The sequence below is a fragment of the Homarus americanus genome, unplaced genomic scaffold (assembly GCF_018991925.1).
Source record: "Homarus americanus isolate GMGI-L3 unplaced genomic scaffold, GMGI_Hamer_2.0 scaffold57965, whole genome shotgun sequence".
Classification (NCBI taxonomy): Eukaryota; Metazoa; Arthropoda; class Malacostraca; order Decapoda; family Nephropidae; genus Homarus; species Homarus americanus.
Window position 1 is genome coordinate 2879960 of NW_024725031.1, and position 18903 is coordinate 2898862.

General features: G+C 42.8%; 1 protein-coding gene across 1 annotated transcript in view; it reads left to right on the forward strand.

The window, feature by feature from the left end:
* Positions 1–18903, forward strand: part of LOC121864697 — a gene marked incomplete in the record, with an annotated part of 87547 nt that overhangs the window by 59135 nt on the left and 9509 nt on the right. The window contains 1 exon segment of the mRNA XM_042363855.1: positions 3321–3368. Coding sequence (XP_042219789.1) covers positions 3321–3368 — 48 coding nt within the window.

Below are 18903 nucleotides of genomic sequence, written 5' to 3' on the forward strand. Positions count from 1 at the left end.
TCAGTATACTTCGTTCGGTACGTATTGCTGTTATCAGTGAGATCGTTTGCATTCCTCAGTTTAATATTCCTCAGGTAACTCAGGCCAATCAAGTTTCCTGCCAACGGTATAAAATTATTTTTTCAGTACATTCCAGATATTGATGTATTCCACCTTGTTGTCCACTGTGTGAGTATGTAGCAGTGAGTCTGGGATTATCTCCTTAACTAATTTAACTTTATTGTTATTTCTTACAGAGCTCTCCCTCCTTCACCGACCATCATATATCTCTCACCTACCAGCTCCGGCCACAATCTCACCTGAACATCACCAGCTATTAACATTTTCTCTTCATATCATTATGTTTCTTACCGTCACTTCATCCTCCACAACAGCTATTTTATTCTTTTCTCTTTACAACTTTCAATCGTTCGTCAGCATTTTCTGTCGCTCTCTCCCAGACTTACACTCTCTCGCCCTTTACCACACAACTGCCCACAGAGCACTGCACCTGCATAATCCCCGCAGACTGACTTAACACAATCCTTTCCTCTCGTGAAGTCAGTGGTCAACTAAAATGAGCTCAGTAACAGTGTTCAACAGACCCCAGTGCTAATAGACCACAGTGCTAATGGGCCTGGCTACTAATGGATTTGAAACTAATGGGCCATAATTCTAATAGTTAAGTTTAGGTAGAAATTAGGGCTTTCTGTCCTACAAAGGGTTTAATATAGAGAATGGGGCTGTTAGAGGTGTAGGCTCAGTTGACGTTCACACACACACACACACACACATCTCATAATGCTATTCATGGATGATAGAGAGTGGTAGTAACTCGACAGGAGCTGCCATGCCAGGCCAACCGACCCCTTGCAGACTCATATTTTCTTACTTGCACACACACTACTGTCTACCTGTCTCACACACACTACTGTCTACCTGTCTCACACTCTGTCTACCTGTCTCACACACACACACACTACTGTCTACCTGTCACACACACTGTCTACCTGTCTCACACACACACTACTGTCTACCTGTCTCACACACACACACTACTGTCTACCTGTCTCACACACACTACTGTCTACCTGTCACACACTACTGTCTACCTGTCTCACACACTACTGCCCACCTGTCTCACACACACTACTGTCACCTGTCTCACACACACACTACATCTACCTGTCTCACACACACCTACTGTCTACCTGTCTCACACACACTACTGTCTACCTGTCTCCCACACACACTACTGTCCCACCTGTCACACACACACACACACCACTCTGCCTGTCTCACACACACACTACTGTCTGCCTGTCCACACACACACACACCTGTCTACCTGTCCACACACACACTACTGTCTCTGTCTCACACACACACACACACTACTTCTACCTGCATCTCACACACACACTACTGTCTACCTGTCACACACACACACTACTGTCTGTCTCCACACACACTACTGTCTACCTGTCTCACACACACCACACCCTGCCCTACCTGTCTCACACACACACTACTGTCTACCTGTCTCACACACACACACACACACTACTGTCTACCTGTCACACACACACACTACTATCTACCTGTCTCACACACACACACACTGTCTACCTGTCTCACACACACTACTGTCTACCTGTCACACACACTACTGTACCTGTCTCCACACACTACTGTCTACCTGTCTCCACACACACACACACACACACACTACTGTCTACCTGTCTCACACACACACACACTACTGTCTACCTGTCTCCCACACACACACTACTGTCTACCTGTCACACACACACACCTACTGTCTACCTGTCACACACACTACTGTCCTACCTGTCTCACACACTACTGTCCACCTGTCTCACACACACACACTGTCTACCTGTCACACACACACTACTGTCTACCCTGTCTCACACACTACTGTCTACCTGTCTCACACACACACACTACTGTCTACCTGTCTCACACACACACTACTGCTCCCACCTGTCTCACACACTACTGTCTACCTGTCTCCCACACACTACTGTCTACCTGTCTCACACACACACACTACTGTCTCTGTCTCACACACACACACACTACTGTCTACCTGTCTCACACACACACACTACTGTCTACCTGTCTCACACACACTACCTGTCTCCACCTGTCTCCACACACACACACCACTGTCTACCTGTCTCAACACACACACTACTACATACCTGTCTCACACACACACCACTGTCTACCTGTCTCCAGACACACTACTGCCTGTCTCACACACACTACTGTCTACCTGTCTCAGACACACTACTGTCTACCTGTCTCACACACACTACTGTCTACCTGTCTCACACACACACTACTGTCTACCTGTCTCACACACACACTACTGTCCACCTGTCTCAGACACACACACTACTATCTACCTGTCTCACACACACTACTGTCTACACCTGTCTCCCACACACACACTACTGTCTACCTGTCTCACCACACACCTACTGTCTACCTGTCTCCCCACACACACACTACTGTCTACCTGTCTCAGACACACACTGTCTACCTGTCTCACACACACACTACTGTCTACCTGTCTCACACACACACTACTGTCTACCTGTGCAGACACACACTACTCTACCTGTCTCACACACACTACTGTCTACCTGTCTCAGACACATCTTATCTCTCTCTTATCTTATCTTCCTCTTATCTATCAACGTTACCTGTTGTCCTTCGCTCTCTGGTCCTTACCTGTAGTAGGTCCTTATTACTAATAGATTCAAGTTCTATGAGATACCAGCGTTAATAAGTAGACCCCAATTCTATTAGACCTCAGTCCCAGTAGACCCAGAGCTGAGCGTCGAGACTCTTACTTTCAGAGTCAGATAATAATTACGATCCTGCCTGTCTGTCACATTAGCAGATGCTATAACCTGCGAACGCCTCTCATCACACTTTATTCATAATAAATACTTTATATATATATATATATATATATATATATATATATATATATATATATATATATATATATATATATATAAATTAAGAGAGATCTTTTATTTCTAAATATTATTTTTATTCTTAAGAAAAATAAAGGTTTAAATATTTTATTCAAACGTTTATTCAACTTCATCTAAATATAAATTGTATAAAAAACTATAAACCATTTTGGTTAGGTTCTATCTCTCTCTCTCTCTTCAGAACCACAGAAAACTGTTCTGTTTTTACCAATGATATTAATTATTGTTTTTCTCTCCTGCAGGCGTTCTCCGACCTCCTGCTGGGTGTGTTTGCATGCCTTTCACCTGGTCGGTTCCTTGCTCGAGACTTTATCTTCGGCCCAGTCATGTGTCGCCTCATCCCTTACTTTCAGGGTGAGTATTGCTGTCCCTAATCTCTTACTTTCAAGAACAGTGTAGAGGTAAGAACACAGTATAAAGCAGGAAGTAACATTGGGTAAGGGGGAAAGACGCATTATGTAGGAAGAAACTCGATAAAAATATACAGTAGATGATAGAAGTCTCTTATGATACGCTCGTGTGAACTGTGACCCCATAACAACATCACTGTGGAGGCTTAGTTGTTAACTCCTTTTAGATTGCTGTCACTTCCGTTATCACCAAGGATAGTGAACAAGATTATGGATATTTGTAACGAAATATGTCTGTTACAAGTATTTACACTGATAGTCGCCATGAAGACACACAGAAACCAACGTATTGCCATCAACTCATAAACACTGAGGGCCGGACGAGCCCTCACAGCTACCTGTGGGGGTTCTCGTTGTGACTAACGCAGACTAACACACACACACACACACACACACACACTTAAATATCAGGGTGACCTGTAAAATTAGCCACCACCTCCTCCTCCTTAGTTTATTTTACCTGTTGATTAATTACCTGGAGGTCAGGTCAGGTTAGTGTTAGGTTGTTTAATCATGTGAAATAATGATGGACAGGGACTAACCTTCCTGGTGATCAACACGTCTTTTTCAGAGGGAATAATAGCCTCTCAGGGAACTTGAGAACGTGTAAGGCTTTGTTGGGACCAGGAAGTGACCAAGTGTTAGAGGAGGCTTAGGAGGAGACAACAGCTCAGAACAGGGATGAACTAACAATTTTGATAATAGGCTACCAGCCAATTACTTGGTTACAGAAGACAGAGAGAGAAATAGACAGACAGATATAAAAGGACAGACAAACAGGCACGTACAGAGGGAAAGATAGAGTACATACAGACAGAAAGACAGGCAGGTAGACACAGACAGACAACAGGAAGGCACACAGAGGGGAAGATAGAGTACATACAGACAGAAGACAGGCAGGAAGACACAGACAGACAGAGAAGGCACGTACAGAGGGGAAGATAAAGTACGCCGCACAAGACAGAAAAGACAGGCAGGTAACACAGACAGAGAACAGGCACACCAGAGGGGAAGATAGAGTACATACAGACAGAAAGACAGGCAGGTAGACACAGACAGAGAGAACAGAGCACGTACAGAAGGGGAAGATAGAGTACATACAGACAGAAAGACAGGCAGGTGAGACACAGACAGACAGACAGACAGACAAAACAACATACCATCAGTATAGTGAAACAAAATCAACACAAGATGTTCCTCCCTCCTTTTTTTTTTTTTCCCAACTCCTTAATGGACGCAGGAATCTTGAGGACCTACCTCCCTCCCTCCCTCTCTACCTACCTCCTTCCCTCCTCCTTACCTCCTCCCTCTCTCTCTCTCCTACCAGCCTCCCTCTCTCCCTACCTCCTTCCCTCCCTCCTTCCTCCCTCCCTCCCTCCCTCCTTACCTCCCTCCCTCCCTCTCTCTCACTACCAGCCTCCCTCCCTCCCTCCTTCATCCGACTGTGGGGTCCCAATCAACGCCACACCAGAAGCCCAGTAAGCCGCCCACTGTACATTTATCCCCCTCACCTCCTGTTCCTCCCTCTCTCTCTTCTTCCTCTTCGTTAATACCAAATAACAGATAAGATCAGATTATGAAGACTGGGGTTGCTTTTTTTCTTCAGAGACGCGACCCATCTTATAAATAGGACCCAGGTGATCCTCTGGTGGTAAGAAGATCTCAAAGGATCTTCCATATACGCGGAAGGAGGTGATGAAGATGGTTTTATGGGTATTATCAGCATCATTAGAGGGAAAGGAGGAGGAAAAATAACCACACACACACACACACACACATGCACTCACTGTACTCCAAGGTAATTCAGTTTGTTTGATCCTCTCTCAGCAGCTGTGAGAGGAAGAATATAGCCCCCCCCCCCCCTCTCTCTCTCTCTCTCTCTCTCTCTCAGGAGTTTACACAGGCAATTTCTCCAAGTACACTCGAGAAAAGGACCGAGAGAGAGGAATGGAAGGAGGTGTGAGAGATGGAGGGAAGGAAGACGATAGGTTAATTTATGAGGGAGGAAGACTAGGAGAAAATATGGGATAAAAAAGGAAGAGTGTGGAAAGGTAAAGAGAGAGAGAGAGAGAGAGAGAGACGAACAATCATAAGTATGTTTCATCCCATTTGTTTGGTTATGGTAACAGATCTTGTGTTCTTACATACATTTATGGTGTAAGCAAACATGTGTTTATAGGGGAACAGTGTGGTCGGCATGGTGTGACAAGATGTGGTTAGTAGTTTGATGGTAAAATTATTGAAGTGTAAATCAGGAGTGGTGAAGATGCGGTGATGGTGTGGTAGGTGGGTGGTAGCGGTAGGTGGGTGGGTGGTAGTGTGGTGGTGGGTGGTAGCGTGGTAGGTGGTGGTAGTGGTAGGTGGTGGTGGCGTGGTAGGTGGGTGGTGGCGTGGTAGGTGGGTGGTGGCGTGGTGGGTGGAGTGTAGGTGGGTGGTGTGGTAGGTGGGTGGTAGTGTGGTAGGTGGGTGGTAGCGTGGCAGGTGGGTGGTAGCGTGGTAGGTGGGTGGTAGCGTGGTAGGTGGGTGGGTAGCGTGGTAGGTGGGTGGGTGGTAGCGTGGTAGGTGGCAAGCGTGGTAGGTGGGTGGTGGCGTGGCAGGTGGGTGGTGGCGTGGCAGGTGGGTGGTGGCGGTAGGTGGTGGTAGTGTGGCAGGTGGGTGGTAGCGTAGGTGGGTGCAGGCGTGGTAGGTGGGTGGTGGCCTGGTGGGTGTGGTATGCAGGTGGGTGGTAGGTGGTAGGTGGGTGGTAGCGTGGTAGGTGGGTGGAGAAGGTGGTAGGTGGGTGGTAGCGTGGTAGGTGGGTGGTAGGGTACAGGTGGGTGGTATGTGGTAGGTGGGTGGTGGCATGGTAGGTGGGTGGTGGCATGGCAGGGGGTGGTGGCATGGCAGGTGGGTGGTTGCGGGTGGGTGGCAGGTAGGTGGGTGGTAGCGTGGCAGGTGGGTGGTAGCGTGTAGGTGGGTGCGTGGCAGGTGGGTGGTGAGCGTGGTAGGTGGGTAGGGGAGGTGGTGGGTGGTAGTGTGGTAGGTGGGTGGTAGCGTGGCAGGTGGGTGGTAGTGTGGTAGCGCGGTAGGTGGGTGGTGGCGGTAGGTGGGTGGTGGCGGCAGGTGGTGGTAGTGTGGCAGGTGTGGTAGGTGGCAGAGTGGCAGGTGGGTGGTAGCGGTAGGTGGGTGGTAGTGGCAGGTGGGTGGTAGGTGGCAGTGTGGTAGGTGGGTGGGTGGTGTGTGGTGGTGGGTAAGGTGTGTGGCAGGTGGGTGGTAGTGTGGTAGGTGGGTGGTAGGCGTGGTGGTGGTGGTAGGTGGGAAGGTGGGTGGTAGCGTGGTAGGTGGGTGGTGGCAGAGGTGGGTGTAGCGTGGTAGTGGCAGGTGGGTGATGGTAGGAGGGTGGAAGTGTGGTAGGTGGGTGGAGTGGTAGGTGGGTGGTAGTGTGGCAGGTGGGTGGGTGGGTGGTAGCGTGGTAGGTGGGTGGTAGTGTGGTAGGTGGGTAGTGTGGTAGGTGGGAGGTGGCAGGGTGGGTGGGTGGCAGCGTGGTGGTGGGTGGAGGGTGGGAGTGTGGCAGGTGTGGTAGTGTGGTAGGTGGTGGCAGTGTGGGTGGGTGGTAGTGTGGTGGGGTGGCAGGTGGGTAGCGTGGTGGTGGGTGGTGTGCAGGTGGGTGGTGTGGCAGGTGGGCAGGAAGGTGGCAGGGTGGCAGTGTGCAGGTGGGTGGTGAGGTGGGTGGGTAGGGTGGGCGTGTGGAGTGGCAGGTGGGTGGTAGTGTGGTAGGTGGGTGGAGGTGGTAGGTGGGTGGTAGGTGGGGTGGTAGGTGGGTGGTGCGTGCAGGTGGGTGGTAGGTGGGTAGTAGGTGGGTGGTAGTGTGTGGGTGGTGGTGGCAGGTGGGTGGGTGGTAGCGTGGCAGGTGGGTGGTAGGTGGGTGGTAGGTGGGTGGTAGGGTGGCAGGTGGGTGGTAGTGTGGGTAGGTGGGGTGCAGGGCAGGTGGGTGGTAGCGTGGCAGGTGGGTGGTAGCGTGGAGGTGGGCAGGTGTGGAGGTGGGTGGGAGAAGGCAGGTGGTAGAAGGGTGGTAGGCAGGGTGGTAGGTGGGTGGCAGTGTGGTAGGTGGGTGGTAGCGTGGTAGGGTGGCAGTGGTGGTGGCAGAGCGTGGTAGGTGGCAGGGGTGGCAGGTGTGGGTGGTAGCGTGGCAGGTGGGTGGAAGTGGCAGGTGGGTGGTAGTGGCAGGTGGGTGGTGTGGTAGGTGGGTTGTAGCGTGGTAGGTGGGTGGTAGCGTGGTAGGTGGAGTAGCGTGGTAGGTGGGTGGTAGCGCAGGTGGGTGGTAGCGTGGTAGGTGGGTGGGTGGTAGCGTGGTAGGTGGGTGGTAGTGTGTGGTAGGTGGGTGGTGAGTGTGGTAGGTGGGTGGTAGTGTGGTAGGTGGGTGGGTGGCAGTGGTAGGTGGGTGGTGGTAGGTGGGTGGTAGCGTGGTAGGTGGGTTGTAGTGTGGTAGGAGGGTGGTAGTGTGGTAGGAGGTAGTGGTGTGGCAAGAGATAGTAGTGTAGTAGGGAATAGCAGTGGTAGGAGGTGGTAGTGTGGTAGTAAATGGGTGTGGTAGAGAGCAGCAAGCGTGGTAGGTCTTTCTGTTATAAGAGTTAACGATAAATCCCACCCACTCGGAACTTGAGTGACAAATTCCAGGAAGCCATTGAGAAAAAATCCCTTTTAATCGCAAGTCTTCTTCTACAGTATACAGATCCCACCACCCCAGCCCCTCACCCCACACCCCCCCCTCACCCCAAGCCCTCACCCCACACTCCCCTCACCCCAAGCCTCACCCACACTCTCCCCTCACCCCGCCCCTGTAGTATAACTCAAGCACTGACATAAAACCTTCTATTTATATGCACTGCCAGTCAAGACTCCTGCACCTACACCGATTGAATATTTTTTTCTTCCATGACTTGATGTACAGTAGACAACCCCCCACTCTCCCCAAATGGTGTTAAAACTGTATACTAAGATTAACTAGAAACGTTATTATTATTATTATTATTATTATTATTATTTAAAAGAACTAAGAATTCACACCTATGGAAATAATATATCACATTGAGTTGTAGTTTCTCCAGTTATCAAATGCCTTTCAAGGGTATATAATCAATGCACTTCGTTATTATCCAGAATTCAGCTTCAAGTAATAACGTCACCCACCAGACAGTAACGTCACCCACCAGACAGTAACGTCACCCACCAGACAGTAACGTCACCACCAAACAGTAACGTCACCCACCAGACAGTAAAGTACCCAGCAGACAGTAACGTCACCAGCAGACAGTAACGTCACCCACCAGACAGTAACGTCACCACCAAACAGTAACGTCACCACCGGATAGTAAGGTCACCCAGCAGACAGTAACGTCACCCAGCAGACAGTAACGTCACCCACCAGACAGTAACGTCACCCACCTCTGTAACAGCCAATAACTCCCCAATCGATGGCAGACATTTAAACGTACAGAATATATTGGTGAATATCGCTCCCTTTCAACAATGTTTTAATTACCTGTCAAACGCCAAGAAAAAATATAATTAAAGAGAGACATATTTCAATCAAACAATATTCATTACATAAGTAGCATACGTTACTGTCATTGTGTTAGGGGCTGGGCTATTGTTTCACGGTTCACGAGTATATGTTATTGACGTGTGCCAGTTTAAAAAAAATACAAACATTCCTCATACTGTCGGATGTACAAAATATCATAGATGGTGAAATATATATTAAATTTAGTGGTTGTAGTTGAGAATACTTAACACATCTTTACTACGCAAGCTTATGAATCTGATCATCTTACATACAAACTGACTGCTTGCGTAATAACAAAAGCCAATTTACTGCCATAGCCACTGTAAACAATCATGTGATGTGAACGTGTTGATGTTATAATATATTAGTCTGTTTTAATAACTATGGTCTTAAGCAACTTATTCTAAATTAATATAGACACTCATCAATAATTAAACGCAAGATACACAGCCGGACCGTTACCACACTAGGATGCTCCGTGTTGAAATATAAAACACTCTTCGTTGGGTACTAGATTATATACATCAAACGCGACCCGTGGTGTAATGGTCAGCAAGGGGTCGGACCCGGTTCGTTCCCCGGGCAGGGTGAAACTATGGGCAAGTTTCTTTACGCCATTTGCCTCTGTCTACCCAGCAGTAATTAGGACCTGGATGTTAATCTATTTGTGGATCGTGTCGGAATGGTCAGCCAGTGCAGTTGGCGAGTTGTCCGATCTACTCGAACTATTTCTTGACACTGGGTCATGCAACTCGCCAACCCGGGGTGTGGTTGTTGTGTTGGCGACAGCTTCTACACCTTTAAAGAAATTACGCCAAGGTGGCCCTTTGGCCGCCATCCCGTTACACGAGGGCAACCATTATTATATTATATGCATCAAACGCTACTATCTTATTGTATCATGAACTTTGTAATTACTATATTGAATCAGGAGTGCTGAGGACAGTCTTGTTGTTTATCCAAAATTTGCTGCTAGCCCACACTGATTAGCCTCAAATAGAATATGACTTCTAATGTCCCTGGATATGAACCACTGTCCTGGTTGGCAGTGAACAGTGGCATCACCCACATGACCCTATATATACTGTTAATGAAAATGATCCATTTCTTTTGTGTATGAACTTCTGTCCTGCGTGGCAGTGAGAAGTGATACCACCCCAGTGTCAAGACCTGACTGAATTACTCAGAAAAGGCAAACTATATTCTAAGCTTTGCCGATAATTTTAACAACAAGAAGCAAACAACACGTTTCTAAACGCCGAATTTATTGTTCTTGTTCAAACTCATCTCGGTAGGAATTTTGTAACAGAATACCGCAGTTCTTTTATATGTGTAGGAGTTTATGAAAAATATAGATTGGATAGTTTACTTACGTTAAGTAACTCGATTCGTATAATATACAATGAAGTACTTGATCACTCGGCTAACTCGACGTTAGCGCTTAATATTTTAATCCAGTTTAAATACAGTAAACATCGTCAGCAGTAATAAGTTATATGAGACTATTTTTGATCAAGAATATAAATATAATCACCTTTTCTTACTGTTCCTGGTGTTTTAAGGAATTCCAAACTTAACATTGACTCACCTGAAGTAGCTAATCGTGCTTCAGACACGAAAATATATCACATTTAAATAATTCCTGTATCCTGTATCCTGTATCCTGTATCTATAGCTAAATTACTAACCATTTAATTTTGTGGATACATTAATAACACCGCAGATAATTACTCGCTCGGTGTTGTCGATAAACCTCTCTTTAGACAGCGCCCGTTGTACCTCCTCTCAAATTCGAAACTGTTACAGGTTTAATACCTTTAAAACCAAGTTATAACAGATATTTACACACTGACATTGTTACCTTAATTCTCAACCACGATTTCACCTGACAAACTGTTGCTATCCACACAAACTAGCATGCCAGCTTCTAGTCCACACATTGAGGGAAGTTGAGCCTGTTGTAGTGTATTACTGCGCCTCAACAACTTGAGTCTTAAAGCACGAACTGAGCACCAAGTATAACACTGCCGGAGAACCCCAAGTTTCTACCCGTCATACGCTTGTTTAAACCACGTTATCGGAGACCCACCTCTTATAAAATCTTTAATTGTTGATGACTAGTGTATGTACTGGCCTTGAATACGTTCTTAAAGACCTCAGTTGTTGAGGCATAGTAATAGATTAAAGCAGCAACACGTCCCTGAAGGTCCCACAGTTACGAAGAAATCTATCACTAGCAAGTCTACGGACTTGGCGCACCCACATTCAACCACAACACAATAATGGAGGGAATGACGGACGCCAAGACGAGAAAGAGTAACGTCCACATATAACTGTTGTGGAGCCCCGCAGGCTACACGGCTGCTTTAACACACACTATAATTCATATAATAGTAGTTTCTTGGACATACCTGAACTGTGGTTGTCTGTCCCTCGAGTAGCTGTTGTATCTCATTTACCTGAAAAACAAGAGATCAATTAATATTACCTGCCCTCAATCACTTAGCCCTGCAATATAATTAACTAGTTACCTTACAGGAAGACACATGGCAACATTGACTTAAGCCTGGTTCATACTGCCCGTTTTGACGGCCGTCTCTGACGTCACGAAAACGGTGGTCCGTTCAGACGGGGAGTTAAAATGTAAACATCATCGATGGCTAAATGACGTCAGAGACGGCCGTCAAAACGGGCAGTATGAACTGGGTTTAGTTAACATCATATAAGTAAATGAACAAACCTTTACAACATGTCACAATAAGAGAGTAGTTTTGGTCACCTTCTGCCTGAGGTACAGGAAGCCGGCCTTACACAAGCTGACGTCACTCAATGAGTCCATAGCAATGTTTACTAATTATGAAAAGCCTATATTTATCTTCCCCATTAATGACACAGCAATAACGTACATAACTCCAACGTTTTCATCCCCCAATAACCCATTACTATGGTCAGAAACCCAGTGTAACCCATTTAAAATCACACTGAGGTAATAACACCATTTACAAGAGTGGAGCAATGTTGTAAAAGACAGATTGTGTCAGTAAACGTCCTCCCTGTGATTCACCCCATGTGAACAATTTACTCCAGTCAAATTAAATATAATTGCTTTTTCATAGCCATTACTGTGCACATAAACGGTTTAGAACAGGTCCTGACACTATACAGTTACCGGAATATTAAATGTTTGTTTTGGTATAGAATATAAATACATGTAGGTAGGAGAGGGAACAATAGTTGGTTAAATATGAATCTGAACTTACAAAAACTGAGTGTTTCTTTCCTACAAACAAAACCATTTATGAAAGTAATCTACATGAACCTAATTATTCCACAAGCCTAACCTAACCTAACCTAGTCACTGTGCTCACTTATTCTGTAAACACGAGCCAACGATTTAGGTTAGAAAGCCGCTGTTTGCAGAATATTAAGAATATTAACCGTAATCTACATTAACCTATATTAATCCAGAATTAACCAGCCCAGGCCTAACATTACATCACAGTAAGCAGTCAGTCACCTGTGTAATGCTTCCACTTACAGTAAATACTCACTTTTTTAATTTTTCATTATTTATAAAACTCTTATATCAATTATGTTTCTAAAATAATCCATCACATCTGGCACATTATTCAGTATCTTTATTCTATTGACAATATTTCCATTTTTCAACTCGAAACATTAAATGCTTCGGTGCCTCTGACATGTGTTCATTGCTTCAGTTAATTTTCTATGTAAACTTTTCGTATTCACTCTCAAATTTTGTATAAGTTTTCTGTTTTTTTTATTTACCAATTTTCGTAAGCAGTCCACAGTGTAGGTGGGCGGCAGATTAAAGTTAGCGGAACACTTGAAATATTTACTCAGTCCATCAACACTCATGGCCACCACTTGATCATTAACTATTTTTTTATAGTGCTCTATATAAAAGACCTTCATCTATTTATATTTATCTAGACCGCATTTGTAGGAAAGACGTTAATATTTTATTTGTATGCTACTTATCGGACAATAGCATTAAAAAAAAAAACAATATAAATTTTCGTAAAATTCGCCCATCGACGTCACTCACCGTTAAACGTCTACGATTTTAAAAAACTCAAGTTGTAAAATTTTATACCGTTAACGGAATAAAAGTCAGATGTAATGACTAATTATAATATCAAGCTTTATTTTATTTTTTGAATAATATCCTGTCGTTGCCATCATGCGATCATTTTCTTTATCCTATTCCCACAAATTGATTTAATCTGCTTCCAATATAAATATAGCGGAATGAAGCTCTAAAATACTCTCCAAATAATCTAGTCATCGAACAACAGCGTAGCAATATTAAGCACATTTATCAATAACAGTAAAATCCTCGTACACAAGGGCAAGGAGTCAGCCAGGTTACGACATTCAGATAAAACAACATCACAAATTGTATATATTTAAAAGAATGTTGGTATAACAGTACTAATTTTCATTATAATTGATTTATTTTACTTTTGATATAGACGGAGTGAATGTGAAAAATTAATTACTATTTACAGCTATGAGTACACACACACAGGTCCCACAGCACTGTAAACAAACGCTTTTGACTACATCTATTTAAAGTTGTGTATATAATAGTACTGTATGCCATATCAATAAAATGCTAATTTATTTCTTAATTCTTACATCGACTTATGAGCCATGTTCAGAGAAAGACTTATAGTATATTTAAAGATATACGTGAAGCTCTGGCATTTAAGATGTGACTAGGCTTCGAATTGGAATAACAACAAATGAAACTAGTGCATAATTTTTATTTTTTTTTGTTATTTGTGCGTAAATTTGATACCTAAGCTTCATTTCTTAGTTATAGTATAATTAAGCTTCGTTTCTTGTTTATTATGCAATTTAATCTGGTTCTTGAACGTAATTTATTGCTTAGTTTTGTTATTCTATTGATTAATACAAACAGAAAAAAAAATCAGCTTTCCAATTATAATAAACGAAGCTTACACGTAATTTTCCTCCCTTAACTACTGCTAAGTGACCGTAACTAGCGTAAATAGAGTCGCACTGAAAGGCTGATGCCATTTAGAACGCAATTTCTGTATTTTAAAGTAATCCATGCAGGTAAATGTCTTCTTGCACAGCATATAACAAGGAAAAAAAATTTAAGAACACCTTGAGTATCTCAACCGAGGAGTAATATTCTTAAAGTATAGACCCCTTGAGTACAGCAGCTTGAGGTCATTGTACTCAGGGGTCAAGTCATCGTATTTAAGGGGTTAAGGCGACCTTTTCACGTGATGATTTATCATATTAACACTTGTGGATATAATGTTCTTTTTGCGTAAGATACAGAGAAAGTTACATGACATTTTTTTTATTTTTACTAAACTTTTACTTCTGAAATGTAAAGCCTCTAAGAAAAAAGACTTACTAGAAATTATTCACCTTAAAATTCAGAGCAAAATTGTTTTGAATGATGAAAATATATCAATAAATAAAGAAGATTCTAATTTTTTTGAAGATTTGATAACTTGAGCTGTTTGTCATAAGGATCATATATTTTGTAAGGAAGCTCCACTAGCAATAATAAAGCAGTCGGGTAAGTTATAGATGCCCAGTCCCAAAAGAAAGTAGACATTTAGCTGTACAGAATGAAAACAACTGGGGATGCACTTTCACTTTATATTAATTAACTACTACTACTACTACTACTACTACTAATAATAATAATAATAATAATAATAATAATAATAATAATAATATCAGCATTATTAGGGCTTTTCATGTTTAAATATCATTATTATTACTAAGGCTCCTCATGTTTAGTCATCATTATCATCATTACTAATAATAACCAGACAACAACAACCACTACTTAACACGCAGCGACTATAACAGCCCCATAAGGACACCTGTAAACCCTAAACTTCCACCTAACTTAATATTAACCACGAGGATATCTTGCATTAACTGCCTATGATGTATAATAGAGCTTAATACATGCTGGCCAGACTATAAATTGTCTTTAAGTGGAAGATATTAGCCAAGTTCATAAGGGCGGGTGTCTGTGTGTGTCTTGGTTTGTTTACATTTTAAGGTGGATAGTTTACGGGGAAAGGTGGGGATATTTTTAAGGGAAGGGGGGGCAAGGAAGGAAGTACCATGGAGGAGGCAGGGAGAGCCAGGGGAGGTAGGGAGAGCCAGGGAGGGTCAGGGAGGGTCAGGTGGGCAGGGAGGGTCAGGTGGGCAGGGAGGGCCAGGTGGGCAGTGAGGGCCAGGGGAGGCAGGAGGGCCAGGGGGAGGCAGGGGAGGGCCAGGGGAGGTAGGGAGGGCCAGGGGAGGCAGGGAGGGCCGGGTGGGCAGGGAGGGCCAGGTGGGCAGTGAGGGCCAGGTGGGCAGTGAGGGCAAGATTCAAATCCTAAGGGTTCTTCTGGGGACAATTATTAATTTTCAATGGTAAAGATAATAAACTTAGTAGTTTTAACGACTATGACCGCAGTTACCCCCGGAACATCATTCATTAGGACACTCGGCACAGTGAAGGCAGTGAAGGCTGTGTTTGCTGTGTTTTTCAGTTCATTGTTTTATTTTTGTCGATTCAGATTGCCAAAAAAAAAGTCATTATTACCCTTCGTACGCCGCCGCCAACAGCTGAAAAACTGTTCAATTGGGACGAAAAATATTGTAGTCTAGCTCTCTCTCTCTCTCTCTCTCTCTCTCTCTCTCTCTCTCTCTCTCTCTCTCTCTTTAGAACACAGTAATTAAACCACCCCTTCAACCTCTTGTTACGTGAGTCGGGTAACGATGCAAGAATAATTCACCAGCATAAAATTTGGCTAATTACATTAACTTTGGCGCATCTAATTACCATCACTAATATAATTATTACATTTGGTGCTCAGGAAAATGTGATGTCCTTGACCTTAAGAGGCGAAATTTACCGACCTCCAGGCGGATATAAGGGAAATGATACGGAATAATAAGCCAACAGACTGTGTTTCCCGCAAAAATCTCCAGATGGCTTATAGGTACAGCCATCAGAAGTGATAGTTCAAGAAATCTTTCATATTTCACTAAATTTACGTTACTCGTGAGGACAGTTACCCAATAATGACGGATTAATTCGCCAAGAGACAATAAAACATGTCGGAAAAGAGAGTTAAATCGTCGAAATGTGATAGACGGACAGGTACAGGTTATCAGGCGTTAATTAGCACCAGGTTGTCAGTGTCTCGGCAGGTGAGTCGTTTTTTTTATATCCTTGTTTTAAAATGTGTAGAGAATATATAGGAATTTTGCTATAATATATTCATTAGTATTTTCTTGTAAGTAGTACTTTTTATTGTCGTTAGAAAAGTAGTCATTATTATTATTATTATCATCACTCCTAGTAATAGTAGTAGTATCATTAGTATTATTGCTTTTAATATTACATTTACTATTATTAATACTATTATTAGTAGTATTATTATCATCATTGTTATTCAAATTAGGTGAGCAATAGAGATTAAATGATCTAGACTATAACAATAATGTGTTTTGTGGCAGACTAAGTAAGTTAGGGAGACCAGATCACTATTGTGTTAGGGGAAACATTTTTAATTGTTTCATTAACTTGATGACGAAGGATATCTCTCTCTCTCTCTCTCTCTCTCTCTCTCTCTCTCTCTCTCTCTCTCTATAAAGAATGATCAGAACTTCAGATAATCTCATAAAATATCACAAAAAGAAAGATTCCCACCTCCACTTTAGCCGACACACTCATCAAAAAAAAATATATATATATATAAAATTTCCCCCGTTACACTTTTTGATAATTCATAATATTTATATTAGTAGTGGATGAGTGACCACAGCGCTCGCTTCATGTCCCAGGGGTCGTTAGTTCGATTACGGGGCGGCATTTATAATTCACTCATTTGTAAGTTGGTGCTTGACGTTACAGTTGAGAAGATGAAGGCTGTCGAGTGCAGTGTCGGGCCACGTACTTTGATTCAGTGTGTATTAAAGGCTTAAGATAATGATAAGCGTCTCTCATTCTTAAGGTTTGATCAGAAAATCTTATTATTATTATTTTTGGGATAAAAGAGATTAAAAAAAAGTTAAGATTCTCAGTATATGAAGACGAGAGGAAGATTTTAACTCCCATTTAAGAATTATGAAAGAAAAGAACTCCAGTCACACACATCCACCCACACCACACATCCACCCCCACACACACATCCACCCCCACACATCCACCCCACACACATCCACCCCCCACACACATCCATCCCCCCACACACACACATCCACCCCCACACACACATCCACCCACACACCCCCCCACACACACACATCCACCCACACACCCCCACACACCCCATCCACCCACACACCCCACACACACACATCCACCCACACACCCCCACACACATCCACCCACACACCCCACCCCCACACACACATCCACCCACCCTACACCCCCACCCCCCACACACGATAAAAACAAGAAATAAACTAAAAATGTGAACAATTGAAGCTCACAAAGGCGCCGTAATTAAGAGACCCTGAAGTTTAAATCTGCAGGTGAGGAAGAGCTTCAAAATGTACATTAAATATAAGAGTTATCCAGAGGTTAAGTGGTGGAGAGTGTACACTGACGGAGTGAGACAAACACAGCAACGACAACAAATAACAATAACACAACAACAACAACGACAACAAATAACAATAACAACAACAACAAACAACAATAACACAACAATAACAGCAACGACAAATAATAATAACATAACAACAACAACGACAACAAATAACAATAACAACAACAACAACAACAACAACAAACAACAATAACAACAATAACAGCAACGACAAATAATAATAATATCAACAATAACAACTAATAATAATAATAATAATAATAATAAACTAATAATAATAATAATAATAATAATAATAATAATGATAATAATAATAATAATAATAATAATAATAATAATAATAATAATGATAATAATAATAATAATAATCATAATAATAATAATAATAATAATAATAAAAACAACTCAGTCCATACAAGTAAAGAAAGAACAGGTGATAATCTAGAGAATTACAGGTAAGGTCTGATAAAAAGAGTGATTCAGGAAACAGCGTGAGACCTAATGACTTTATTACTCAAGGTAACTTATAATGCTTAACTCTCTCTCTCTCTCTCTCTCTCTCTCTCTCTCTCTCTCTTTCTCTCTTCTCTTCTAATATCAGTGTGCCCGTCAGGTTCTGACAGCTAAGCGGATTAACCCGACAGAAACATTGCAATTGGTGATTTGCCAGAGACAAAAGTAACTTTAACCCTTAGTGTTTGCAAGGGGTTAAGTTACAGAAAGAGAGAGAAGAAAGAAAAGAGAGAGAGAGAGAGAGAGAGAGAGAGAGAGAGAGAGAGAGAGAGAGAGAGAGAGAGAGAGAGAGAGAGAGAGAGAGAGAGAGAGAGAGAGAGAGAGAGAGAGAGAGAGAATAGTGAGAGAGAGAGAGAGATAATATATTACCTTAAAATCATATAAATAACTGCTATAAGGCTGATATATGTTACTATATATTTACGAGTATAACTAACATGTATAATATCTAAATAATAATATTAATGAAGACGTGTTTTTCTTACTTCTTTTTTTTTTGTCATTATAAATATGAAAAAAATATCCTCATAAGCTCATACTTAAGAAAAATTAAAAATATATACCTGTAAAGGTTAATGAATTTTAATAAAAAATAGGGTCAAGGTAAATAAATTCTCAGGCGAAGTATCCCTAGGGAATCTCTCTCTCTCTCTCTCTCTCTCTCTCTCTCTCTCTCTCTCTCTCTCTCTCTCTCTCATCAAGATAAAGAATACTAAGACACTTCATATGCAAATTCGACTCTGAAACTGAGCGCCAAACTGAATAAGGTTTTTGTACAGGTAACATATTGA